Source organism: Pollachius pollachius, assembly GCF_949987615.1.
Source record: "Pollachius pollachius genome assembly, chromosome: 17".
Lineage (NCBI taxonomy): Eukaryota > Metazoa > Chordata > Actinopteri > Gadiformes > Gadidae > Pollachius > Pollachius pollachius.
Window position 1 is genome coordinate 14,519,555 of NC_136950.1, and position 26,628 is coordinate 14,546,182.

The 26,628-nt window shown below is 44.1% G+C and overlaps 3 protein-coding genes across 16 annotated transcripts in view; 1 reads left to right on the forward strand and 2 right to left on the reverse strand.

Moving 5' to 3' along the window:
• Positions 1-5,227: 5,227 nt before the first annotated feature.
• On the reverse strand, positions 5,228-6,553 carry gpr141 (G protein-coupled receptor 141; the record flags this gene model as incomplete). The annotated part of the gene is made up of 2 exons (XM_079754628.1): positions 6,450-6,553; positions 5,228-6,120 (listed from the first exon to the last, which is right to left on the reverse strand). Exons 1-2 carry the CDS (start codon positions 6,490-6,492, stop codon positions 5,228-5,230), a joined length of 936 nt encoding a protein of 311 aa, XP_079610754.1. The 5' UTR covers positions 6,493-6,553.
• Positions 6,554-8,665: 2,112 nt separating this feature from the next.
• pign (phosphatidylinositol glycan anchor biosynthesis, class N) lies at positions 8,666-22,047 on the reverse strand. Its single transcript, XM_079755166.1, has 29 exons — positions 21,764-22,047; positions 21,030-21,295; positions 20,390-20,511; positions 19,744-19,842; positions 19,246-19,352; positions 18,819-18,943; positions 18,225-18,355; positions 17,855-17,974; positions 17,654-17,694; positions 17,490-17,549; positions 17,029-17,121; positions 16,518-16,573; positions 16,286-16,364; positions 15,954-16,136; positions 15,603-15,742; positions 15,227-15,326; positions 14,916-15,008; positions 14,207-14,298; positions 13,994-14,099; positions 13,419-13,527; positions 13,006-13,108; positions 12,685-12,787; positions 12,316-12,402; positions 12,124-12,179; positions 10,457-10,532; positions 10,136-10,209; positions 9,974-10,016; positions 9,463-9,515; positions 8,666-9,272 (listed from the first exon to the last, which is right to left on the reverse strand). Exons 2-29 carry the CDS (start codon positions 21,254-21,256, stop codon positions 9,149-9,151), a joined length of 2,802 nt encoding a protein of 933 aa, XP_079611292.1. The 5' UTR covers positions 21,257-21,295; positions 21,764-22,047; the 3' UTR covers positions 8,666-9,148.
• Positions 22,048-22,423: 376 nt separating this feature from the next.
• The window catches only part of relch (RAB11 binding and LisH domain, coiled-coil and HEAT repeat containing), a 38,275-nt gene continuing 34,070 nt past the window's right edge, over positions 22,424-26,628 (forward strand). For all 14 annotated transcript variants that reach the window (XR_013812566.1, XM_079754410.1, XM_079754415.1 and 11 more), the window contains exon 1: positions 22,424-22,973. Coding sequence is in view for 13 of the 14 variants with exons in the window: in XM_079754410.1 (XP_079610536.1) it covers positions 22,508-22,973 (466 nt within the window). In the remaining variant the exon portion in view is untranslated. The remainder of the gene's footprint in view (positions 22,974-26,628) is intronic.

Below are 26,628 nucleotides of genomic sequence, written 5' to 3' on the forward strand. Positions count from 1 at the left end.
TCCTTTACACACTCTCTCTCTCTCTCTCTCTCTCTCTCTCTCCTGACACACACTCTCTCTCTCCTGACAAAACTCAGGGTGTTTGTTTGGTCCGCTCTCCCTCTTTTCTACCTCCTAACCTCTGACCTTTTCCCGTCTTGGTTGATCTTGTCTCAGTCCTCCCTCTGTGATCCTCTTCTCTCAGTAAGTGCTCCTTACGGACATGACAATGCACAGAGAGGGATCCCATGTATACAGGGTGGACAACCTCTCCTTATTGGTCCATGGAGTGTGGGGGGGTGGAGCCAAGACGGGAGCCATCTCACCTCTCACCGGGATGGACAGATTTAGTTGAAGATATACCTTTTTTTATGCCACTCTGGAAATCAGATAATGTAGCATAACACACACTGAATGTAATCGAAGTGTGTGTGTGTGTGTTTTTTTTTAAGTTTGTGTATTTGCACGTGTGTATGTGTTTTGTTTAAGTTTGTCTGCGTGCACGTGTGTGTGTGTTTTTTTTATGTGTGTGTGTGTGTGTGTGTGTGTGTGTGTGTGTCTGTGTGTGTGTGTGTGTGTGTGTGTGTGTGTGTGTGTGTGTGTGTGTGTGTGTGTGTGTGTGTGTGTGTGTGTGTGTGTGTGTGTGTGTGTGTGTGTGTGTGTGTGAGAGTCGCAACTCCTAATCTAATCATAACTGGGTAATAGAACCCCTCCCCACCATTGTAGTGGAAGGATTTGGAAACTGCTGATACATCTTCTGCAAACACATTACATCACAGCACATCAAGCCCTATAAACGGCTCGATTGATTCGTCACTCATCCTGAGAACGTACTGTTAACGCCCTTTCAGAGTTAAGTATTCTTTTTGGGCGACTGGTGATTGGAATTTGCATTTTTGATCAGTTCATCCAGTTTAGATGAATTTAATTGTTGTTGAAATGTCATCGATTTTGGATCATTCAATTCAAAGCCCTGTGATAATCAATTGTATTTGGTAATCTATTCAGTTGCACAAGGCCTTATGTCGCTTGTTACGTTTTACAGCGGGCCCTATAAAGTCCAACAAACAGAATCTTGCTGCTGTGATTTCCATATTTGTTAAAAAAAACGTACATATCATTCTTTGTGCTAATATTTTTCTCTAAAAGTGGGGGATATCACTTAACCTCATAAACTAGGACTTCTGAAACCTCCATAACTTCTGTAACTATAACCAGGTATCAGGCATGTCCTCTGCCAGCAAAAATAAAGTAATATCATAAATGAATGCACTCAAACCCTCCTTAAAAGAGTTCAAAGAGTTGTGTTCCCAAAATGTAATTTAAGATGGATTTGATCAATCAGATTCACTTACACAATTGGGCTTGGATTGACAAGTGATGAACATAAGAAAATATTTGCATGGCATAAAGGCAACAGTTTGTATTCATGCCAGCCGTAGTGAAGTGGTCAAGTACTTGACTGGGATAGTTTGATCATTACTTACAGTTATGGGCTAAGAGAGACCTGTGTGTGTGTGTGTGTGTGTGTGTGTGTGTGTGTGTGTGTGTGTGTGTGTGTTACAAGAAGCCTTCAAACTTATAAAGAAAAAAGCAGGAAAACATTGCAAAAAGGGGAAGTGAATATGTCTGTCTGTCTATGTGTGTGTGTGTGTGTGTGTGTGTGTGTGCATCCATGCTTGATTTTGTGAGATAGTTAAGCAGAGACAGAGAGAGAGAGATAGAGAGAGAGAGACAGAGACAGAGACAGAGAGAGAGAGAGAGAGAGAGAGTCAGAGACAACAAGAAAAATAAATAGAACCACAGGAAGGATACACTTTTATGAAGACTTTACAATTTCATGTGGGGCAGAGCGAGAGAGGAGGGAGAGTTACACAGAGAGAGATAATAGAGAGAGATTACTTTAACCAATCACAGAGGTCAAGCACTCCGGCTCATCAGTTACACAGCGAAGGAGGAGCTCCGTTCAAATGTCTTCTTGACACATAGGAGCATGAGTGTCGTTAAGGAGGGTTAGCAAACACGACTGTAGCAATCCCTGAGGCTTTACAGGACAATACCTAACCAGACCAAGGTTTACAGCACCCAGGCAAAGGAGCAAACGGATCAAAGATATACGAGTTCCGTCTTTGCAGATGTAATGTTGTTAACCAGGAAGACAACCTCAAACTAGACTGAAACACGGATGGATAAAAAAATAAAAATGTCAAACACGTTTTCACTTTCATAATCTCATTATACCTATACATGTTTCTCCTCCTGGAGAATTGTTGCATTGAGAAACCGTCTATTGTGTATAGATTAGAAAGAGAGCTGCCTGTCTCCCGTAGATAATAGATGGACTCCTTCCATATTAGTTTTCCTTCAGCGTACTGTGACAGTGTCTAAACACCCATTATTTGCTAGGTCCACAGCTCTGCCCGGCAACCGAAAGCTCTCTGTGGGTCATAAAACCAGAGGCTTAACGTCTAGTTCCGTGTGCATCCACCATGATATTGTCTACACTATTTAGATTAACGCCTTTAATAGTCACAGTTTTCACCAGCAACTTCTCTCTCTCTCTCTCTCTCTCTCTCTCTCTCTCTCTCTCTCTCTCTCTCTCTCTCTCTCTCTCTCTCTCTCTCTCTCTCTCTCTCTCTCTCTCTCTCTCTCTCTCTCTCTCTCTCTCTCTCTCTCTCTCTCTCATCCCCCCACAAACCCATTGTCAACTTAGCTCGGGTATCACAAGTATATTGTCTCCCCCCCCCCCCACAACACACACAAACACACAAAAACAACCCTTATTAGTCAAGCCTAAGCACACAGTGTAACTTTCATGTACTGCTGACTTTGATGCTTGGATCGGAACAAGGTCATGTTTTTTCCCATGCGTGGTTCAACACTTGCTTTCACTTTTCACTATGGTTGCCTCATGCCTTGATCCATTTTCAAGCCAATGTATTGTATTTCCTCCAAAGGTGCACGACAGCCTCCCCATGCTCTTATACAGTATCCGACATCCAGGCACTTAGATACTATACAATGCAATAGATACTGTGACGCGTTGGCCAACAATGATTTATAATGGTCTGATAGAGTCTCACCTTGTGAAAACAAAAATGATATGCCTCACAGTCAACGTTGTATCAACGACCATTTGAAAACCTTCCCAGGGCGGACCCAAGCCCAAACTTGAATGTGCCCCTTTTATAATTCAAAGTATTTGTACTGCTTTTCGCACTCTTGTCAGAGGCGCCGTGTTTATTTAAAGGTGGCGTGTCATAAAACACCATGGGCTTGAATACATCTTCTTAAAAACGGATCTACTAAAACTACAGTCCCGCTCAGTTGTTTCGCTTCCGCACTGAACTCCAAAGCCTACCAGTGTGCGTCTTCGCCACACTAGTAGGCTGCCAACTGATTCATGGTTGGTTGTGCGGTCTATACAGCTAGCCAGAAGAAGACACCCCCCCTCCCCCACAAGTGTTTCCTGTCTCCCAATAGGACCGCAACCACATTGAGTTTAGACATGAAGATCATATACACACATACTTACACAAAAACACACGCACACACACAACAGTGTTCCATGTCTCCCAATAGGGACGCAAGCCCATTTAGTTTAGACACTGAGACCATGTACACACACACACTCCATAGTGTGTATGGTGGCCGCAGCTCTATAGCACCGGCCACCGTAGTACAAAACCATGTGAGTCTGCCAGGTTGCTGACCCAACAAGCTTGGCTAGCAGGTTAACATGGAGCACTCTGTACTAAACAAACCCAGACACACAATCCTCTGTCATCAGAAAGTAAGTACTACATCATAACTTAACACTGGCGTCACATTCTGCCCAATTTGGAGCAGTGGTGACGGTGTCGGTGTGTGTGTGTGTGTGTGTGTGTGTGTGTGTGTGTGTGTGTGTGAGAGAGTGTGTTTTTGCTCACCTGTTGGTCTCCTCCTGCTGTTTCTGATGTGCATTTATCCCCAATGGTCTCTCTGGTAGTTCTGGAGAAAGCCTGGGTGTCAGAGACACATGAGTTTGGGTAGTGACTGGGCAAAGGGGTATAGCCTGTGGCGGGATTAGGAGCCCGGCCTGAAGCGAAAGGGTTCGGGGGCTTGTAAGTCACAACGGACAGCGCGGTGGCGGTGGCTGTAGCCCTGTCATCTGATCGATTTACTAAACAAACGCTGGGAAGGGCGGGGAGGTTAAACAGTAACCCGGGGCCATAAAAAAGAAACACTCGCAAACCCAAAGGAAGAAAAAAAATCAACACAGGTGTGCGCTTACATATTTCATGCATCTGTGTTGTGTTAATCTGTGTTGTGTGTGTGTGTGTGCGCGTGTGTGTGTGTGTTTGTGTGTCTGCAGCGTCCAACGGAGAGCAAAAGGTAAACCATTCAAGAAGCTTGAGGTAATGTTTCACAAAATAAGGGGTGAAATAGTAACAATTTCTAACATTCCATTTTTCAAATGAACTTTTCTGTCGCAAAACACACAAACTATGTACACAACACATGCTTTTAAGTGGTTGCAGACACACAGGATTATCTTTTATGTTTTTATTTTCATGTTCAAGCTCACTTAGCATTCCTTACCGTCTGATGTAACAATGAAACACATTTCAAGGGAATAAACTCACTGAGTCCAGAAAGGGATAAATCATTACTGAGTAATGGATCATTACTTACAACACCACACACACCCAGGCTGAGTGGTGTGGTGCAGAGTAATCCACCCATAGCATAGACCGGACCAGCAATCATCAGTGCTTGTTAACAGTTTTAGCAAAGTGGTTCCCCAACTTTCTGGGGCTTAGGCCCATCAAAGTTGCATGGCATGATTTTGAAATAAAGAAAACAAGCATTATTACCATAGATAGTACACTCGATTATTAGAAATGCGTACAATGTTTCAAGTGTCACGTAGAGGTTGCTCAAAATCGGACATGCCTTTGAATTATTTCACAAATAAGTCTTGAAATGGAGCAAGTTTGCGACTTACATCACGTGTAACGTTTAATCAATAATAAAGCAACTCCAACCAATGTTACAGCACACCGGTTGAGTAAAACACTGGTTAAGAGAAAAAAGACGAGACACAAGTATCTCTCTTTCTCACTCTCTCTCTCAAAGAAAACAATATCTTTCTTCCTTAATTCAGGCCACATCCTTTTATTTCTCAAAACTGTCTTTTCCTCTGATTCTCTCTCACCCACACTCACTCTCATGCACACGCACACCCCCCCCCCCCCCCCCCCCCACATCACCTACAGCACCGCAACCACGTGCCCTTCCCCAAGAAGGTGAGCATGTCCAGGCAGTTGAGCGTAGTGACGCTCAGGAATACCTCGTTGATGTGCTGGCTTTGCAGGTGGGAGATGTAATACATCCGGAACATGTGGTAGGGCACGAAACACACCATCATAACCAGGGCGAAACACAGGCTCTTCAGCTGCGCGGCAAACACCTGCTGGTTGAGGCAGGCGCGCCCGTATACCCGGTAGAGCACCAGCAGCACGTGAGCCTGCAGGCCGGTCAGCACCACGGACACGGCGATGACCACCGAGCCGCCCACATAGTTGAGGGCCTTGGCGCCGGCCTCGATCTGGTCGCCGAACTTGAAGCACGTCTCGCTGGTGGCGTTCCCAGTATGGCCCTTGTTGCCGTAGTTGAAGTAGATGACGCAGGGCAGGACCACCAACACCAGCACCCAGATGGCCAGGCTGCCGAGGAGCGCGTGCATCCGCCGGTGGAACTCCACCTGGTTGGCCCGCTTGTGGAAGAGCAGGAGCCGCGTGACCAGGATGACCACGTAGCAGACGAAGGACATGTAGAGGTGGATGTGGATCATGCTGCTGACGGTCTTGCACAGGCCGAAACCTAGGGTCCAACGGCCCACGGCGTAGTAGTAGATGCGGAAGGGCAGGGTGACCAGGAAGAGGAAATGGGCGAAGACGAGGTTGAGCACGGCGATGGCGGTCAGCGAGTGGCTGGCAAACTGCAGGACGCGCATCGTCAGAACCAGGCACAGGATGCCGCTGAGCAGCACCACCGTGTAGATGGAGAGCAGCACCTTGTGGTACGCTTCTTCGTGGTGTTGGCCGGTGGTGTTGCTGCTGGCAGAGGAGTTGCTCTGCAACAGCGGGGCAGTCATGACTGTGGTTGGGTGGGTTGGGGAGGTGGGGAGGTAAGAACAGATAAATAGTGAAAACAATCAAAGAAAGGACGCAGAGAAAATAGATGAAGAGCAAAGCTGGAACGTGAAAACTTAAAGAAAGAACAAACCGAGAAGAAAACGTAAAGAAAAAACTTCCTACCCTGTTTCCTGTAAAAATACACAAAAAAAATAAAAACATAACTAACAGTCACCAACAATTCTTTATGCCAAATAAAGTATTTACGTTTTTTGTTTTAATGAATTGTCAGCATGCAAATTGGCTATTGGGGAACACACTGAGTTGAGGGAGCAGTAAAACGGCACTTACCGCGTGGATGTCTTAGGGTGTTGTGATATTCAGCCGACGACATGTGTAACCGGTTCCTTTTTTTGAGCTTTGCGATGTGAGACCAACATCCTCCAACATTTATCCTGTTCTAAAGAAATCAACCAGGGCACTACAGCGCGTTGCACAGTATGAGCCATCGCGCGTGCGCCTTCACCAATCATTCTGTGGTCTACTGCGTGCCTCACTTGAAACCGCAGTGGTGTCTTTATTTTGTTGTTCCTTTTCTGCTTCCTGTTGTGACCTTTCTTCCTACTAAACTTTAGCATAGCATTTTTATCCTTGTAAAAGGTCTGCTAAGCTACAAATCTCTGTTACTATGGCTGTTTCCCAATGTGAAGGACGCTGTTCCAATATTGAGAACACTCGGAAATTCGCGCCCTTTTCGCGTCCTTTATTTTTGAGAATTCCGAGATATTTCAAGGATGCATCGATGGATCCTCCGAGGATTTAAACGATAATTTTTCATGTCAAGAGTTTGACCGTTTAATGTGCAATTGTTCAGTTAAAGGCTGTAGAGAAAACACAACGAGAAAGACTACACGTCTCGTATGTGACGTCACGCTCTCTGCGACTGGCGTGGACAAGACCGACAATCTCCCCATCGGCATAACTGAAACTCTCAACATGCCCCGATTTATAATGATTTTCACCTATTTCGATGCTTTTATCCTCCCCTTGGAAAAAGCCGTAAAGTGGAGCAGAGAGACCGACATGAGTTCCAAGTGCGGGTGGTGACGTATATCATTCGCGTCGAGCAGCAGCTGTAGTTCACAAAGCGACCTCACACAAAACCTAACATTATCAAACTTCTTCGCGAATTTTTTTAGTTTTCTTTGCTTGAAAAGTTATAATTTTAAATCCACAAACAACATATGTGTAATCCAGGGCATATAAAGACTGGGGCCAGAAAATAAATACTTTCTCTCCATTGAAACCCATTCATATTTTTTGATCCCATAGGTCCCATGGGCTCTACCGGAAGGGGTGTGACTTTGCCACTCTGAATGTGTGGTTCCCAGACCTCATCCCAATGTAGATTGAGATGAGGTCTGGCGTTAGCCGGGCTGTGATGAACAGAAATAAAAGTTAGAACGTTACAGCTGAGATACAAGATAGCTACCACAGAACTACTTACCATGGTGAAATGTCCTGCTTGTGTTTCGGGTTGAACCGATTGTTTGGCCTGTATTCATGGTTCGGTTCACACCCTGGCTCAAAAGGGTACGGTTGAACCGAAGCCGTCCTTACCGTCATTTTTACAGCTGCTCAAACTCAGGGCCGTAAGATTTCCGACACAGGCGCTTAGTGTTTGACCAATCATAACAGAGTGGGCCAGCTGACCAATAATAGCCGACTTGACATTTCGGGCGAGGGGGGCTTAAAGAGACAGATGCTCAAACCAAGCGTTTCTGTCAAAGAGTGAAAGCAGCTGTGCAGCAATGTAGAGTGTGATAATAAAGTGTATGATTAACATTAAAGCCTGTGAACCTATTATAGAAGCATCCCCCATTAAATTAACCAAAAGAATTGCATAATTTGACCCCTTTAAGATGCCAATAGCCTTTGAAGCAGGCTATCACTGATTATAGGCTATATGTTGGGTAAGCCAACACTAGCATACCGATATATAGGCTGGTTGGAGAGTGGAAGGCAAATAAATAAATATATAATACCACAGCCTAAACAATGAAATGATTCAGTGAAAGGAGGCCAACCGTAGACTGAGGGAAAATTCAAAGCAGTATGATGTTTTTTTGGAAGTGTTTCAATCATTTGAGGAAGCTGTGGTGAAAGAAAACCCATGTGACATTCAAGAAAGTATTTTGAAACAAGGGGTCTCACCTTCCCAACACAAATTTATATGTATGTATGTATGTATGTATGTATGTATGTATGTATGTATGTATGTATGTATGTATATATATATATATATATATATATATATATATATATATATATATATATTTAAAAAGTGATAAATTCCTTTAGTTGACAAATTAATCTTATTTTGTTTGATTATGAAGGCTGAACAATAAATATATTTGTAAGTTTTTTTTACTGTTAAAAATTGTGACACATTTATTCATAAACTGCCAAGAGACGGTGGATGCTAGTGGTTGTGAGTAGGTCTTCATAGGGCATCCAGAGCTCCCTTAATTGGTCCTAAAAACATTTGGCATGAGATTACCCTGCAATCTGCCAGAGGTGTGCACCTGTACAATTCAACCACTTGTGTGCAGGCCGTTAAACTCTCCGGCAAGGGTAATGCGAACCATTTTACTTTACATGCAACATGGTTGTCTAAAATACTTCAGACAAGCCTCAGTGGACACAAAATAACGGCCGAGTTACTTTTCTTTAGGCTTTATTAAAAAATATATTATGTCAGCTGGGGAAACAAACTAAAAACATTTTACCTTAAAATCATAGAAAAGCAGCTCAGGCAGTCGACCACAAAACAAGTAACACCCAAATGTACAATTATGCCTAGTCATTCCAAGACCAGTTTTTCTCACCACAGCCTCTAGAGAATACTATCGTTAAAACAAATCTATACATAGTCACTTAAACCACAGGGACATCTAGTCTTACTAGAGTCTTACTAGTCATTTTCCTATTGTTAACTGACCCTCATGACACAACACAAACAATACACTCTGGTCGCACACACACACATTTCAGGGGAAGTGGCTCTTTCGTCGCCGCCATACGGTCAGCCGGCACGACGTAAGGATGTGCGTTGCCACACTGAGCAGCATCAGGAAGATTGTCATCGACATCACGATCACATAGTGGCTGATGCTACCAACAGAAGAGGAAGCCACAGGGACACAGGCTAGTGAGACTGGTGTGTGTGTGTGTGTGTGTGTGTGTGTGTGTGTGTGTGTGTGTGTGTGTGTGTGTGTGTGTGTGTGTGTGTGTGTGTGTGTGTGTGTGTTCAGTTTTATGAAGAACCAATGCAAATCACACATAGGACAGAGCATTCATTTACCTTGTTCCGATGTCCAACCAGCTGCCATAGTCCTGGACCAGGAAGAAAAAGTGCTGGAGGGAAGGGGTGTATGTTGGGATGAGGAAGGAAGAGGGGTTAGAGAGAAAAGGAGAGGATGTGGTTGGAACAATTAGCCATCAACAGCGCCATTTAAGATCTGCCCCCAATTCATCTCTACATTCAGGGAAACTCCCTGGTATTAGCGAAAAACGTTTGGTTGACTAGAACTCCTCACCAGGTTGACACAAAATGTACAGCTCATATGCCTTTAAGTTGTTAGAGAGAGTCCATTCAATATTGATTACATAATCAAAATAGATTATAGAGCATTAGATATAGGGCATTATAAAACATTGAATAGCAATGCATGGAGGGAGGGGTTTGGGAGCACCCATTCTATATGCAAAAGGTTACATCAAAACACACAGACTCACACACACACACAGACGAACAGAGACAGACAGAGAGACAGGCAGGCATACACACTATTGGCCAAGGGGGAATGGCTTACCAGAGCCATCAAGTCAGAGATCACCAGCACGATGAGGAACAAGCTAGAGAACAGAGAAACCAACACAGTGTGTTGAGTCATTGATGAAAAGTTGACATCAAAACACCCAATGGATGCACTCAAACACTCCGCAGTCTGGGGTTACAGAAGAGACAGGTTTACCTCCTGGACGACAGCTGGGTGGTGACCTGAATGGTCTCAAACGTGCACATGACGATCACAAAGGGAATGATGACCTGCGATAAGAAACAGTTAGATCAGTATTGTGTCATAATCACAAGGACATTTGTATGACAGGCAAGAGCTGGTTCATGGACAAATATAGAGCGGGGCCCTTCAACTATATCGCATAGGGCTTGGAAAACCCCGTTAGTAAACAAAATGAATGTGGCTTAAAATGAAACAGAGCTTGGGGTTGTGTGTATGAATAGATGTGAGTGCACGTGCATGTGTATGTGTGTGTGTGTTGTGCGTTAACAATACCTTCCACATCATCAGCCCGCCCATGATAAAGGGGTTGAAGACGGTGAGGAAGCAGTACACAGACGCCGGGTCAAAGCTGTGCATGTGGAGGAAGGGAGTGGCATCATCTTCGTGTTATCGTACATGATGAACCCGATGCAAATTCTGTTTTCTCGTAAAGATGTGTCACTCATGTGCGTCACCAGTGTTGCCACAGTTACCTTGAAAAAGTAATCTGATTACTGATTACTAGTTACTCCTTAAAATAGTAACTTAATTACTTTACTGATTACTTGATTTTAAAAGTAACTAAGTTAGAACACAAGTTACTTTATTAGTTACATTTAGCTGAGACAAGACCAACAATTGTTCTTCCACCCCCCCCTTGGCAACAATTGTTTATCCACCACCCCCACTCAACAATTCTGCGCAGGGGGCTGGTAGGGGGAATTTGGGGGGGGGGGGGGGGGGGGCATCAATACCTCTTGTATACAGGGCCCAGAATTTGGTGCTACGGCCCTGGGTGCACACACTGACACACGGCTTTCAACCGCTTCCGCCAACTTTTAATGCGTAGACAAAATATCACTGCGCGCTTTACAGGGCGATCACCGGACGCATCTCCACGTGCGTGACGTAAACAGCGCGTTCTAGCGCTCGAGCTGCTTGGACCTCCCCGTGGGTTTAGTTCTCTGGCGATAACGTAGAGGCTCCCACGCCCTCTCTCTGCTGCCGTCGCTCCAGCACAACACACACACACACACACACACACACACACACACACACGCACGCAGCACCGCACGACTAATTCCGCCGCTAATAAAAACTGGTGGCGCGGACTCTGGAGAGTCAAGGTCGACACTCGCCTCTGATAAATTGAAGTCTTTGGAGACTTACGCTTCACACACACACGCACTCTAACACAAACAGGCAGGCAGACAGACAAACAGACAGACACACAGGCACACAGACACACACACAACTCCATCGCTCTCAACGCAAATCGGTGATCCAGTAAAAAAATAGTAACGCACAGTGACTTTGATCAGTAACTTTAATCTGATTGCTGGTTTGGAAATAGTAACGCGTTAGATTACTCGTTACTGAAAAAAGTGTTCCGAGGCCAGTACTGGCATCACTGTGCGTCACACACAGGCTGTGTGAGGCCGTCCAGCTATTCACTTTGGCGTTTCACATCTGATCTTAACTGGCAAGAAATTGATTTTCCATATATGGCCGCAGCCTTTATGTCTTTCAAAACTCCAGCCAATAAGATCGATGCTCGTGTCGTTTGGAGGTAAAGCAAAAAGATACTGAAGGAGTTTTATGTTTTTGGGAAAGGCTTTGAATGGGATTGAGTCAGACTGATCTGCAGAGAGAATCGGAATGCAAACTAGCGAGATCGGGGTGGTCTCAGGCCACAGGTCTTTATAGTGTGTAAAGACCTAACCACTCACACTTTCAAGAACACAACTGCTCTCCACTTCAAACATTCCCACACACACACACACACAATTTACTTAAAAACACAAACATATACTTTGAAATGCACGCACTCCCACAAAGAGTATACCTTAAACCAGAACAATAAACCTACAACACACACACACACACACACACACACACACACACACACACACACACACACACACAGCATGACACACACCTGTAAATACACAAGAACGCACCTGTTAATTGAAGCTATATTTCCGGTGCCAAAGAAAGCAGTAATTATGAAGAACACCTGAGGAACAGATGTAAGGTTAAATAATAACTCCTTTGGATATTTTGATCAAACCATGTCAACGATTCTTTAAATTTGTCTTATTTTGCCTCTTTTTATAAATAATTGCGACGGTAAATAATATGAATAAGGATACAAAGAAATATGATCTTCTGATGTCATCCAACTTCAGTTGCCGTATCCGGGTGATGTCGATGTTGTCTGCGAAGTCCATCGTGGAAAGCTGCCGAAGAACGACAGCAGTGAGCAGTACTCTCAGATTACATCATCGTGAAGGATCATATCTGGCATTTCTCCAGCTTTCCTTCCTTCTCACATAAAAACCACTGAAAACCAGTCATATCAAAGCTTTGCTTGTTTCTTCCTCTTTTGTGTTACACAACCGAACCATTGTCCTCGTTGAACCGGCAACGTCTTGATCAGTAGACTTGGGTGTCTCTAGATTCTGTATTCGACAGTATACAGAATCAGTATTTGACCCGAGCGGTGTAAACTGAGCTCCCACCTCCTGTCGGCAGGAGGTGCCCTGAGCCTGCATGGCCTCCTGTTCCATGTTGATCCACACAAACATCAGCCAGGACAGCATAGGAGGAAACAGGGCCTCCGACCTGTGAACACAACAACAACAACACACACACACACTGATAATCCTCAATACTCACTCTCCGAATCTCAATTATTGTTCCTATTCATACTTAGCAACATACAGCGACATTTTGTGAGGATGCATGAGTTGAGGTCATATTGCTGTGTGAGTGAGTGAGTGAGTGAGTGAGTGAGTGAGTGAGTGAGTGAGTGAGCGAGTGAGTGAGTGAGCGAATCTCACCCCGTGCTGAGCAGCAGGAAGGTGGCGCTGAGGGAGAGAAACACACTGAGCAGGCGGTGGAAGAGACGGGTGGAGCTCAGCAGGGGCACCACCATGGAGGAGGCTGCGAACAGGGAGGGCCGGAGGTCAAAGGTCAGAAGGATGAGGTGCAGGAGAAGGGTTTGTGTTTGCCACTGACAGGCTACGATTGTTATTAGAACTGTCTGAAAGCTTAAACTCAATGCGCTCGCCCGGTGTGTTAACGTGTCAAAGGAGAGGTCTTACTCTAAATGATTGAGGGTTGAGATGTGGCAGGAAGAGAATTGTCGGATTGAGAGTTGGAGAAACTAGGGCCAGCAACAGCATGTTCTCAGAGGTTTGGGTGAAGGCGGGCTGACTTATTTCCGGCAACATTAGTTTCAGAGCAGAACTACCTAGCGTGGTCCAGCTGATGATCTGGTTGATGAGTGGCAGGCCTTGTTTCTGCTCCAGGCTGCTGTGTGTGAGCGCGGGAACGTACGCACACACGGCCACTTGGAACATCTAGGACCAGAGATCAGAGTCAAGCATGGACAGAAAAAACCAAGAGAGGATGTCCCGTTGTGTGAAGTTAATGTATATATATTATTTTCGGCAATATTTTGGGTGTACCACTATAAAAAAAAAGATGCTGATTTGATATAAGTAACTGTGTTTTCTATAACATTTTGGGCTTTTTTTTTTTTAAACAATTTAAAATCAGCGACAATTTCAACATTCTCTCGCAATTCTTTTGAGCTCTGCCTGGTTGGCCCACTTGATGTTTTTGTGTTGTCAAGGAAACATCTGGTTGATAGTATTGGACTGTTGCTTTTAATGTCAGAATCGTCGAGTTTTGATTTGGAACCGTTAGAAAGGCAGAGGTGTCCCGTTACTGAAGAATAATGACCAATCAGGATCAGGTGTTTACCGACGTGGTGGTAAGAACACACTTCAGATAACACATACATATGTACACACACAGTCCTACCTGGGCGTAGAACTGCTGTTTGTCACTGAGGTGCAGCGGGACCCGTCGCCGTGCCGACCACAGGTAGCAGGCCGAGGTGAAGAGTGTGAGCACGCCTGCGCAAGTGCTGAAAACAAAAGTAAAAACGTGGGTTAGGTCGAAATATGTAGACAATGGATGGAAGTGATAGACAGGAAGTGAGAGACAGGAAGTGATCGCGGTGGGTTAACTCACACGAAGTGCACGTTGGCCTCCCTGCCCACCACCGGCATGAGGGGGAAGGTGGACAGACAGACACAGCCTAGCGTCCAGCTCACTGAACGGAACTAGAACCACACAGAAGGACTAGTTATGGTTAGTCAGGACTGGTCATACTATCAAGCTCTTTAGAACTGGCGTTTTGGGCCTTACTTTAGAGTCACTCTAAACGTCGTAGATGATTACAGAAAAGACATTGGGAATAATTTAAATCTGGGAATAAAAAAACAAGAATATTTTAAGAAATTAAAACGTAGGGATAATTTGTGGTAGGCCATCATGAATTGCACAGGGGCGATTAGCTAAAATAAATAAATAGTACATCTTAAATAGTGAGAGTAGAAGAAAAATAAGGCAGTGTATGAATTTAGTGTAGCTAGCCTTTATAATATTATAACTAGCTTCCTTTTTGGAGACAAGTTATATGAAATATATTATATTAAATTATAATGTGTTAAAAGTGCAAATACATTTTTATGAAAAAAATATTTTATAGGTCTTGTTTGCAATAACTTTGAGAAAATATCACTATAGATTTCAACTCGAATATGACGACAGAAGGGACACATTTTAATATTGAAGTTCAAATTAATCCTCAGAATTTGTCATTTTTATTTGGTTTTACTTGTTATCAAAAATTAATTGTTTGACTGCTTGAAAAAATGACGAACGTGTATTGCTTTACCTTCGCCTGGCTGTAGAGTCCTGTCAGGATTGGCCAGAGAGAGAGCGCTGCCAGACCCACCGTAAGCATAGCGCGATGGAAGAAACTCACCACCTGGGGGCAGCAAGGACAACACTTTAAATCTATGGGACCAAAAGCAGAGGAAATCCTTACCTTAAAAATAACAAGTTCAAGCTATCAATAAGCTAATAAATCCCAGCTCAGGCCATAACGTTTGAATAAAAACACAAGAAATGATCCATATATTTATCTAGTTTTCCTGTGGGATGTCTTAAAGATGAAGCCTTGTTGTAGCACAGCTGTGTCCTTACCAGTAGCTCAATGCCAAAGGTGATCAGCAAAAAGTAGCCCAGACACTTCCACAGAGGCAGAGAGGGTGCAGAGCGAACCAGATCCATCAGAGCTCCACTCCTGAAAACAGAACAAAACAATTCTGATGGAGAAATCTAATTTCACCCATTGAGCCAGGAGAGGAGGCAGTGAGGTGTGAATGGATGAAACGCTTCATCTCATTTACATCACGCCGAAAGCCTGACTGGACGAAGTCTTTTGTTGTTGCTTTGATCTTTTGAAAATTTGCAATGAAAATGTATTAGTGTGTGTGTGGGTAATACACACTTCATATCGCTTGTATGCTAATTTGTGTGTGTGTGTGTGTGTGTGTGTGTGTGTGCGTTTTTTACTCACTCTCTGAGGACTGAGTACCAAATGGGGACTGGCAGCAGACAGTAGATGTAGTATGTCAGGGGACTCTTTTGGATCACCAGGAACACTGAAATCACCACGGTGACGCACACACACAGCCTCGTTAGGGTCTGGCTCGGAATCTACACACACACACACACACGCAAACACACACGCGCACAAATTAAGCAAATAAACAGCATGCAGCTGGCCAAGTACATTATTTGATTGAGGGTGTGCGTGCGTTTGTGTGTTTGTATGTGTGTGTGTGTGTGTGTGTGTGTGTGTGTGTGTGTGTGTGTGTGTGTGTGTGTGTGTGTGTGTGTGTGTGTGTGTGTGTGTGTGTGTGTGTACCATGTTTGCGAGGCCTGGTGGCCTCCTCAGGCTAGCGTGTGTCTTGAGGATCAGTAGGACTACATATGAGGTCCAGCCTACAAATCCCAGCACCACACTGCAGCCGAGGAAGAACCTGTCGTAGGTGTGGTAATAGACAAGGCCCTCCAGGGCTTCGGTTATCAAAGACTTGCACAGCTTGATCTGAGAAGAGGGTTCAACATATTTCATTTATGAGACAGTTTTCAGCCTATATGTCTAATGATAGACCTGAGGAAACGTAAAGATGTCCCTTTTCTATTATTATAAAACAATTTGTTTTTTTATTGTATTTTCTTCAACAAATAACTCACTGCGTCCTCATATTTCTCCAGCTGAATCAGTATTTTGATCTGTCTGATAAGCTCTACTTGATGTGTCTCACTCAGCTGCCTGGGGGAGACAAGAAAAACTAAAACCACATAACTGTCATAGTAGCATTCTATCTAATATTTTATGTGCCTCAAAGTGAAGGAGTCCACAGTTTTCATGCAACATTTTAAAAAAGGTGTAAAGCCTTGAGAATAAGGTGAAGAATATACTTACTGAAATGGAGTGAAAAGGAAAGACAATGTGGTCTCCTTTCTTTGAGCCATTTTCACCTGGAGAAAGATTTGAACACATTTGTCAGATTTTATAAAATAAAGGAATTATCAGTGCACATCTATTCTTTATCCCCCTTATGCATGACTTATGCTTGCATTGATGTCTGCTGTCATTCCATTTACAGTATTCTGTATATCAAAGGAGGACCTAACCCCCTGATTCCACCTTTGAAAGAATGCAGGTTTTCAGGTTCTTAACATTCTGGGGGCGGGGCTGCCGGCTTCCCTGTACACGCCCCTTCAATCACTTTCAATAAGCAGGGGACAGGTGTGTCGCATCAACACTTAATCAGCAGGTACCAGTTAACCATATAAGTCAATAGGCATGCAGAAATAAAACATGAAATAGCCTATATTTGACCTAGATAGGGAGTCAGCTAACGCAAAACCACTGCACTAGTTGTGACCGGATGTGTTTTTTCTTCAAACAGTATGCACTCATACTGTTGTACCTTGAATTGTTCCAGCATCTGCATGGCGTTGGTGTACATGCTCTCTGCCTTGAATCGACCGCTGTTGTCCAGGTACAACAGAGGCAGCATACCCTGGAGGGACAATGGACACATTATTCTAATGCTCCTCCCTTGGGTACCAGCTTCAGCTCTATATTTTATATTTGACGGTGTACTTCGATGGCCACTGCAGGCCACTTTTGGAAACGTGCCAGTGTTTTCTGGGAATAAAAGGCATGACTATTTTGTTTACTTTGTATGGAAAATAAATAGGTTTGGATAACTTGGGATAGCTCTATATGCACATGTGGTTGTCTAAAGCATTTGTCACCGGGTATGTTTAGAACTTGAAATGCTGGCTTGAACAGTAATTCAGGGATGCACATAACATTTGGTAATATGCAGTGCAGTACACATTATGTTTTTTTAAACAAATTAGAAGATAGTGACTTTATACTAACCACAGAGTTGAGGGGAAACGGTACTCCAATCAGTGACGCCATGAGTGGTGCAATGTCAGCCTACAAGGACATGATAGAAAAATCGTTTGATTATTGATTTTATCATACGGGCAATTTTTATTGTATCAGACATCATCAAAAAGCGCCAGAGAGTGGTTGCTCACCTGATTGACATCAACCCTGCGGAACTTCTCGAGATGCCAATCTTTGTCAATAACAAAAACAGATCCACATATATTAAAAAGGTGATAACTTGTGATAAATGGAAATTGTATTATACAGTCCATCCAACGATTCAGTGCAGTGCAGCCCAGCCTTGTCAGAGGTTTCTAGATTCAGCATGAGATAAAGTGTTGGGCTGGTACCTTGCTGGTATCCATCGGTGTACTGCTGGGGCTCTAATGGTCTCTGTGAGACCTGGACCCCCGCTCCCCACGCCACCAGAGGGGTGAGGGTCTCAGAGGCATGGCCTGCACCGTGGGAACCTAGATGTGCACACAGACACACGCACACAAACACACACACACACACACACACAATTTGAAAAGTGACCACATCCATAACTACAAAACACAAACATTGTTATGAAAATCCGGAAAGACCATGTGAAATCCGTTTTATCTTTATAATCCCATGCTAATTTCATCATAAGAATATTATAATCATGTTTTCAATTAAATAAAAAATACTTATTCAATACAATTGACAGGCATTGAAGTGCTGGGTCTTTCTCACCCCAGTTGGTCATTCCATGATCCGAGGTGAACACGTAGGCGGTCCTGCCGTCGTGATGGTAGAAGTCCTCTATGACAGAGACCAGTTCTTCTACACCGGAGTCCACCAGTCCTATGTTCTCCTGATACTCCCTGGGCCCGGCGACACAGCCACACAGAACAACACAAAGATCCACTGATTCAGGAGGAGGCTGGTGCAATATCAGATTTGGGTGGAAAACAAGATTAAGCTACCAAACATAGCTTGCTAATGTGTGACAGTCACGTTTGATAATTTATCTCTTTATTAAAAAAAACTAAATTATTTGAGTCCACGTATATTCGTAATTGATTTATTGATTGATGATGATTTAATTCGATTGATTTAATATCTTCATTTCCAATGATGGTACAGTTTTTGGATTTGTCTCTAATTTATCTTTGCACCAAAACCAAGACAAATACCTTGTATCGGCAACACATCAGAATCACATTCTGAACCATACAACTCAGTGAAATATATGAAAGTGGAAAAGAAAACCAACCTAAACCACAACTAAATCTAAAGCAGATCCATCTGTGGCTTAGGCCACATTCCCAGGGGTCTCCTACTCACCGTGACTGGGGCCTGTGGGCGTGGCCGTTGGTGTCGATGCCCAGCAGGTGGAGGAAGAAGACGTTCTGATCCTCCTGCAGAATGTCCTTCAGGCTGGAGTTGGACCTGGCCGACTGGAAAAACGCCTGAAGGAGGAGAACATTACTTTTTTTTTAAAAGCATTAAAGTTCATGTGACTTTTGACAATAAATCTCATTTGTTTGATTCTTTGTTGATTCTTTGTGTTTATTGTTCATTACAATGATATATCTTTAACTATATACTATACTATGTCTTTTTGTACCCTATTTTCCACTATTTTATCTTTTATCTCAATGTTGTCTGTCTTACTTCCTGCTGCTGTAGCGTCCCAATTCCCTCCCCCTGCTTGCTTCATAAAGTTCCATCTCTATAGCTAGCTATCTTTAAACAGGGAGATGGCGTTTACCTTGACTTGCGTGAACACCCAGGTGTCGAGTCGGGAGGCATCGGTGGAGGCGAAGTCCTCCTCCGCAGCTGGGTAGGTGTGGGTGTACACGTGATCGCCGCTGGCACCTGGCGGACCCAGGAGTAGGGGGGGGTCGGCCGGGTGAGACCGGAGCGCAGTCAGCAGGACAGCAGGGGAGCAGGGAGGCAGGAAGGACAGGTTAAGAATAGCCCCGTCAGTTGGTGGAGAGGTGAATGCTCTAAAAAAACTTTTGAATTATTTGACATGGCATGCAACTCCTCTTCTGCTCGTCTCAATGTATTGGTACCCTGAGATCATCTTTTCATCAGTATTTTTAATCATCTTATTTATCCATGTGTACCAAACGAAACAAGGCTATGGAACATGGAGGTTGTATCTGTGGACAATGGACTGTTTTGGTGGGGGGCAGCATATGCATGTGCATGTGTGCGTGTGTGTGTGTGTTTGCGTGTGTGTGTGTGCGCAATGCATGTGTACCTTTAGCAAACATTGGCAGGATATCCGGGCTGCCCCAGCTCCAGGTGTGTCTGCTCTCATTGAAGACTGAGTCAAACTCCACAGGATTCTCCTTCCAGCCTACAAACACACAATCACATTGGTTATACCAGGGGCAGAGCCCTAGAGAGACAGAGTTGCGTTCACTCCATCATGCCAATTACTTTACAGCAAGCAGAGAAGCAGTGTTTTTCCCTCTTTCACATTGTAGTTCAGTTCGCAATATATTTTACAGTGTCTTAGCTAATTTCTAAAGTTTGTAGATTTAAATTTTGGGGGTCAACTTTCAAGATCTCCTTTATCTCCACGACAATTAGCATGCAAAAATATATAAAATATATAAAAATGATTATCTAAATAATTCACATAATCGATTGCACTTTTGTGCTATCCGGTTGATGTAAATTGTTTTATGATCTATGTCTTTATGTCCATCATAGACGACCGTAAAAACAATAACATTTTCTTATCTAATCTAATCTTCAGACATGCATACACACAGGTACACACACAACCATACGAATGATGGTATGAAACACGACAAACATCTTAAACGTCATCTTACACACCCACGATGCTAATCCGTGCTCCATCTTATCAACATAGACCCACTCTCGCGTGAACCCACCCTTAGCGACGGCGCTCACGTCCTCGTAGAAGCCAGCGATGAGAGCCACATGCCCTGGCCGGGACTCGGTGGGCACGTGGGTGTGGGACACACCCCAGGTTCCCCGGTCCTCCATCACACTTCTGTTATGGACACATAAGGAACGTACAAATATGATCACGTAGGTGTAATACAGCAGGGACTCAAATACAGCATCAGATGCATGTGAATATAGATAGTATTTAAACACCTGCTATGTGTACCAATTTTACGTCACTAGCACCCATTTAGGCAAGGACAGTTGAGTGAACACATACACAAGGATGTTGAATCTAGGACCTTATGTTATAGTTTATATAAACTTCATGAATGACAATTTAACGTACGTCAGTCCCAATATGCACTATCATATGATAATCTTAATAGATAATGTTGATCTGTTGAGGGCTGAATCTTAAACCCTAAAGTCTAATTTGGGAATCATAAAGAAAACGGTATCTTATTTTAACATCCTTTATCCGATAGTATGTTTTGTTGATAGCCGCCTTTTGATATATTGGCCGGAAAAATGACCCAGAGTTTGAAAACCTTCAGCCCCTTCATCAACCCTGGCCTCAATTCCTGGAATTCATTCATATATCTCAGGTTGGGGGATCCTCACCTGAGGTAGGGCGCTCTGGAAGAACCGTTGGGGAGCAGAGAGAAGAGGCTGTCCGCCCTGAGACCGTCGGCCACAAGTAGCACGATCCTGGAGGCAGGGGGCGCCAGCGAGACCGTCTGGGGCGTCATGCCGTGCACCAGCGGAGAGGTGAAGTAAATGTCAAAGATGGACAGGAAGAAGACCACATGGACCGCCAGCCCCACCAGAAAGAAGGTGACCACCCGCATGGTGAACGGAGGGTGATGTGGTCAGGAGCACCTGCTGTCCTGGGAGATGGGGCGGGATGGACGGTGGTGATAGTGGAAGAAAAGAACAGTTATATGCAATGCTTTATTTTATGAGCCAAAAGTGCCATGGACTTGAAATTGCTATTTGAATGAATGCATGAATGCGAAGCAGAGGAAGAGGATGAACGGTGCATTTTGAGAGAAGGGAAAAGAGGATTAACCCAGATTCAGAACATGCCGTTTATGTGTAGTGACAGGCACGTGCACAGGTGGTTGCCACAGTTGCCCAAACCTCTGACCCTTTACCCTCATTGACTTAAGAGCCGACCTGGCCAAACAGAAACAAAACCAAAATATATATATATAGGCCTATATATTATTGTGGGGGGAGGGGGGGGGGAAGAGAGAGAAAACATACTACACATAAATCTGATCGTTTCAAAAATGTTTAATCTATTCTAATCGTATAAATAGTATACAATTCGTGTTACTATGTCACATCCTTACCTTTTTCCAAATCCGTCTTTAGTGGAGAACTCTAATATTTGGTGTTACTATCTCATCCCGAATGAATGAAGCGCGATTCAAGTATATTCTTTTCCAATAGAAACCCTTGTCAGTGGCTCCATCTCATAGGCTGATAGTTTAGTTAATAATCAAATCAAATTCACGAGCCAAGTATAAACCCAGTGACATCCGAAATAGCAAAAGGCTCCTACCTACGTACTTAAGCAAAACCTGTCCTGCTGTCTTCTAAGAAGATTAGAGCAACAAAGTCAGACACTGCAAGTATCCACTTCCTTGTTGTGAGTGTCATGCTCGGCGTTGACTGCTTTTCCCCCCGCTGCACGCTGGGCATTGTAGTTCCAATGTTAGATTCCTGAATAGCTACGAACACCATTGATAAAAATATATGATAAAAATGTTTGTTTTTTCAATGATTGACTGTGAACTGTTTTCAAAAGAAAAATAATTGTCACTAAAAAAGCGCGTGTATTGTGTAGCTCTATCAGCTGTCGAATATGACCTTCCCTGTTTTCTTTCCGTCTCTCCAGCATCCTATCAAACCCTGGCATTGTTCTCAAGAGGCGGGCTTTGGGATGAGGTTCTCCATCTCGACCACTCACATTCCGTCTCTCCCCTGTCAACGCTAGCCATCCTGCTAGCTAGTCCGTACAGTCAGGAAGGAGTCAGATTATTAGCTGTACTGGGGGGGCTGCAAAAAAAAACATACATCTCGATAGTGCAATAATGGCGGCGGGTAGCGTCAACCCGTTTAACCTCAGCGACTCAGAGGAAGAGGCTGAACGGCGACCCAATGAAACCACGGACACACAGAGGAGCCCGAACGGAGGTGCAAGCCCGGGGCCTCCAGGCAACCCATTTGCTACACCTGTAGACGCCGAGCCGCCGACCCTGCTGCTGTCTAGCAACAGAACCAGCCCTAGCGCCGAGGGGCTCTCCGTATCGGCCGCAGCCACCGCCGCGATGACAGGCGGCACCGGGGACACACGGGTGTCCATTGATGCCATAGCCGCACAGCTTTTACGTGACCAATACATCCTGACAGCCCTGGAGCTCCACACTGAAATGTTAGAAGCCGGAAGAGAGCTCCCGAGGCTCAGGGATTATTTTTCAAACCCTGGCAACTTCGAGCGACAGAGCGGCACTCCACCCGCCTCCAAAGACCAGGGACTGGGACCCGGTGGACCCCTGAGTAAGTGATACATGATGATGGCACGGTGGCCACCTCGACGTCAGGCTCATCGGCTTGCTACTGTTCATCTGGAAACATGGTTTGGCGTTTCAAACTGGGTGCACTTGGGTGCTAGATTTAGGGCCGCATGAGATTTCTGTGCCTCTGTGCCTATTGTTTTACATCCCTACCTACCACAACCTCACCGCTGTATATGTAGGCTATAATCAAGTCTAGTTGACACAAAAGGTATTGCAATTTCCGATGTGTGCTTTTCTATTGTATTTAAATGCATAAGGCGATTAATCGAGGTGTTGTTGTTGCAGGTGCAATTGTAATGTGTGTGTGTGTGTGTGTGTGTGTGTGTGTGTGTGTGTGTGTGTGTGTTTAGCAGTCGACGGAGGACTGGATCGTGGTCATGAGAGGGGCGTTTCTCTGGAATTTCACCCCACTCCTCTGGCATTATATTACGATATTACTGCGCACACACACACACACACAAGTGACACGCTATGCAAATTGTAACCAAGGTGACCACGCCAGCGTTTGCACAGCAGGGGTAGTATTACCTGAGACCTAACTCAAGCAATGGAAACACAGCTTGTGGATTTAATCTTTATGCACTAAGGAATCAAAGTTAATTCATTACTGTTGTTAGATTATACTGGGGGACAGAATGAGAAGAACAATCCATTGTCATAAAACAAAGACAAAGCACACGCAAAGTCAGACTGAACGGCAAAGCAATTATTTTTGTCTTAACAAGGTAAAGTGGCCAAGAATGAATGTTGGTTAAATAATTATGGGGATTTATTAGCCGATTTGTTCTGGGGTTATTCAGGTTTTATTTCATTACCGTACCATTTCACATGGCATTAGAGATGCAACATATATAACGCATAGTAACTTAGTAAGTAATAGTAAAAAAAACTTCAAAAGGTAACACAATCTTACTTTTTATGATATTTGAGATCCCAAAAATCCAGCCTTTAAACAATGACAAACCGAAAATACCTGTTTATTTATTTTCTGAAAGGCCTCATGCTAGAAACAACACCCGTAATAGTTCCAGACAGAGCCTAACCCTGAATATACTAGTATTTATCATAGACTACCCTGCACATTCAAAGAAGACAAACTGGGATGTGCTCAACATGAAACCAGTTGCCATCTGATTCACAATCACTCCCCATTGCTTTATGGGAGAGTCAGAGTTTGCCTGGCCTGTGTGTTCAAGATAATGTTGGAATGCACAAGCAGGACTTGTGGCCCGGACAACCAAATTGACGTGAAACGAAACCATTCCAGTAAGCCTACTAGCTTTCTCGCGGATAATAGTTGAGTTAGAATGATTCCCACATGCATGGTCCCAAAATCATTATTGAAATGCATAACCGAATGTTTGGCCATTTATCGTATGGGAAACTGACAGGAACAGCGGGCGGGCCGGGCTCTGGGTTAAAAGTGACAAGCTTCAGGAGGTCCAATGGGAAGTCCCACCATATGCCTCCTTAGATATTGGATGGCACAACTGCAATTACTGCAATGATTTTCAAACAACATTCACTACTTCTCCAGAGAGTAGACTCTGGAGGTTATTCAGTGGTCATTGACCAAGTTGCCCTACAATTTCTGTTCTAGATAAGAAGAAGAGTTTTTTTACATTCTGGGGAGAATTTAAATGAGCAACTAGGCCTACTTTGTGTGGTATAAAGGCTGTATAAAGAATAACCATTTAACGTTAAAACTATGGATGATAAATGTGATCAAATATAAATATCAAATGTGTGATTCAACCAAATCTGGGAAAATATGCTTGAGCAAGTATTTATATCCATATATAAATATATGCACATTGTATGATATGAGATACTGTAAGATTAAGATGCATAATAAAGCAGCTATTGAATTTGCCTGCTGGATCTAATACAAATTTAGCAGTCATCACTGCACTTAAAAGAACAATAAATCGTACTCTGGATATTTTTAAATGTCAGAGTCAACCGTGACCCAATCGACCGATGCAGCCAGTTTCTACTGCTGTTACATTAGGGTACAGTCTCGGTAATTCGTTGTATATTAATTTCGAATGGGCAGTCCGTCTGTCCTACACTCTAACTCTGTGTCTTCCATAGTATGCAACCAGGGAGGGAATCTGTCACATGACTCTGGAAGTCTATCACCATGCTGCTAATTTGCTGGCTGAGCTGCTTGCTGCTAGTATGAATGGCACTCCCTCTGCCTCCTTTTATTTTTTGTTCATGTGATGATGTGTGTTAGTCACACAGTGACAATGAATAGGGAGCATTAGGAATGTACCCATCCCACTGTAGCTGTCCCAGGTTGATTCCCAAGTTTTACCTGGGACGGTCAATGATTATGGGACTAACCTAAAAATGCAAAATGTTTTATGGGGGAAAATCCACCTGCTTTTCATATGACATGTTAGGACTATTTTAGCATGGTAATGTGATTATGATAATGTCATCAACTGATACCCGATACTCCTGTTTGGAGAAACCCCTCACAAGCACCAAGTTGGGGTGTCACTATATAATAGGAGGAGGGGCTACACATCTAGCCACCCTTCACTTAATGGTAATGTATTCCCCTCCATGGTCTTCCCCGTCCTAGCCTAGGCTATGCAAGCTTCAACAGAACATGGGGGGGTTGGGTTGAGGCGTGGCGAGATTGGGGCCACAACACACTGGGGGACACCAGATGTCTCAAGCAGTGGAGACACCTGACTATTTAATTCAATTTCATTGATTGATGAGGCAGATTTTAAGAACCAGATTAAGACGTCCACATTATGTTTGCTTAAACCTTTACCCAAAATTGTTTGGCTTCAGAGCGAGTCTTCATTGTTGTGTTTGCCCGTTCGCTTTTGTGCGGGCATCTGTTTGCTGAACGGAGATAGAGTCTGGCAGTCATCCGTTAAACTATTGAAACACACAGAGCTATCGATTTGGCGCACCTAAAACAAACCCTTACATCTACAATGCTCCTTCTCATCAGCGCCCTGATAGGTGTGGGTTTGCTCCTCTGCTGCTGTCGCCTCTGCTCCACTGCATCGCCTGGACACAGAGAGGGACTGCAGACTCTGTGCACTACTGTGAACAGCCCGTTAATACGATTGTCAGAACCCTGGCTGTGCTCCATTCTGTTCGGGCCCGCCTCATGCCGCCTGCTTCATTAGCCCGCTGTCCTTTGATAGCGTGCTGTGTACACCCTTTTGATGTTAACACATCGTTTGTCATCTGATTGTGTGTGTGTGTGTGTGTGTGTGTGTGTGTGTGTGTGTGTGTGTGTGTGTGGTGGGTGGGTCTTGAGCCCTCTCCACATTTTCTATTGACAGACACTAAATTTAATGTTGTACCACATTGATGCATCACGGTGCAGTGCGTGTGTGTGCATCATACCAGACCCATGCCCTTAAAAAGGCACAATGGAAAGTTTCAATGCATCCGAGGAGTTGAGGTCCTCACGGTCACTGGCTACCAGCCATGCCAATACACCAAAACAAATAAGAGCGTCTATTCGATCCAAAAGGCCCCGCCCACATTTTAATAAAATGGTTGGCAGCTGCGTGCCAATCACCATCCCCTTAACGTTATAGTCCACTGTTAGGGAAGGTTCTTAAGCACTCTCTACACTACTGTTGCAAACAAGCACA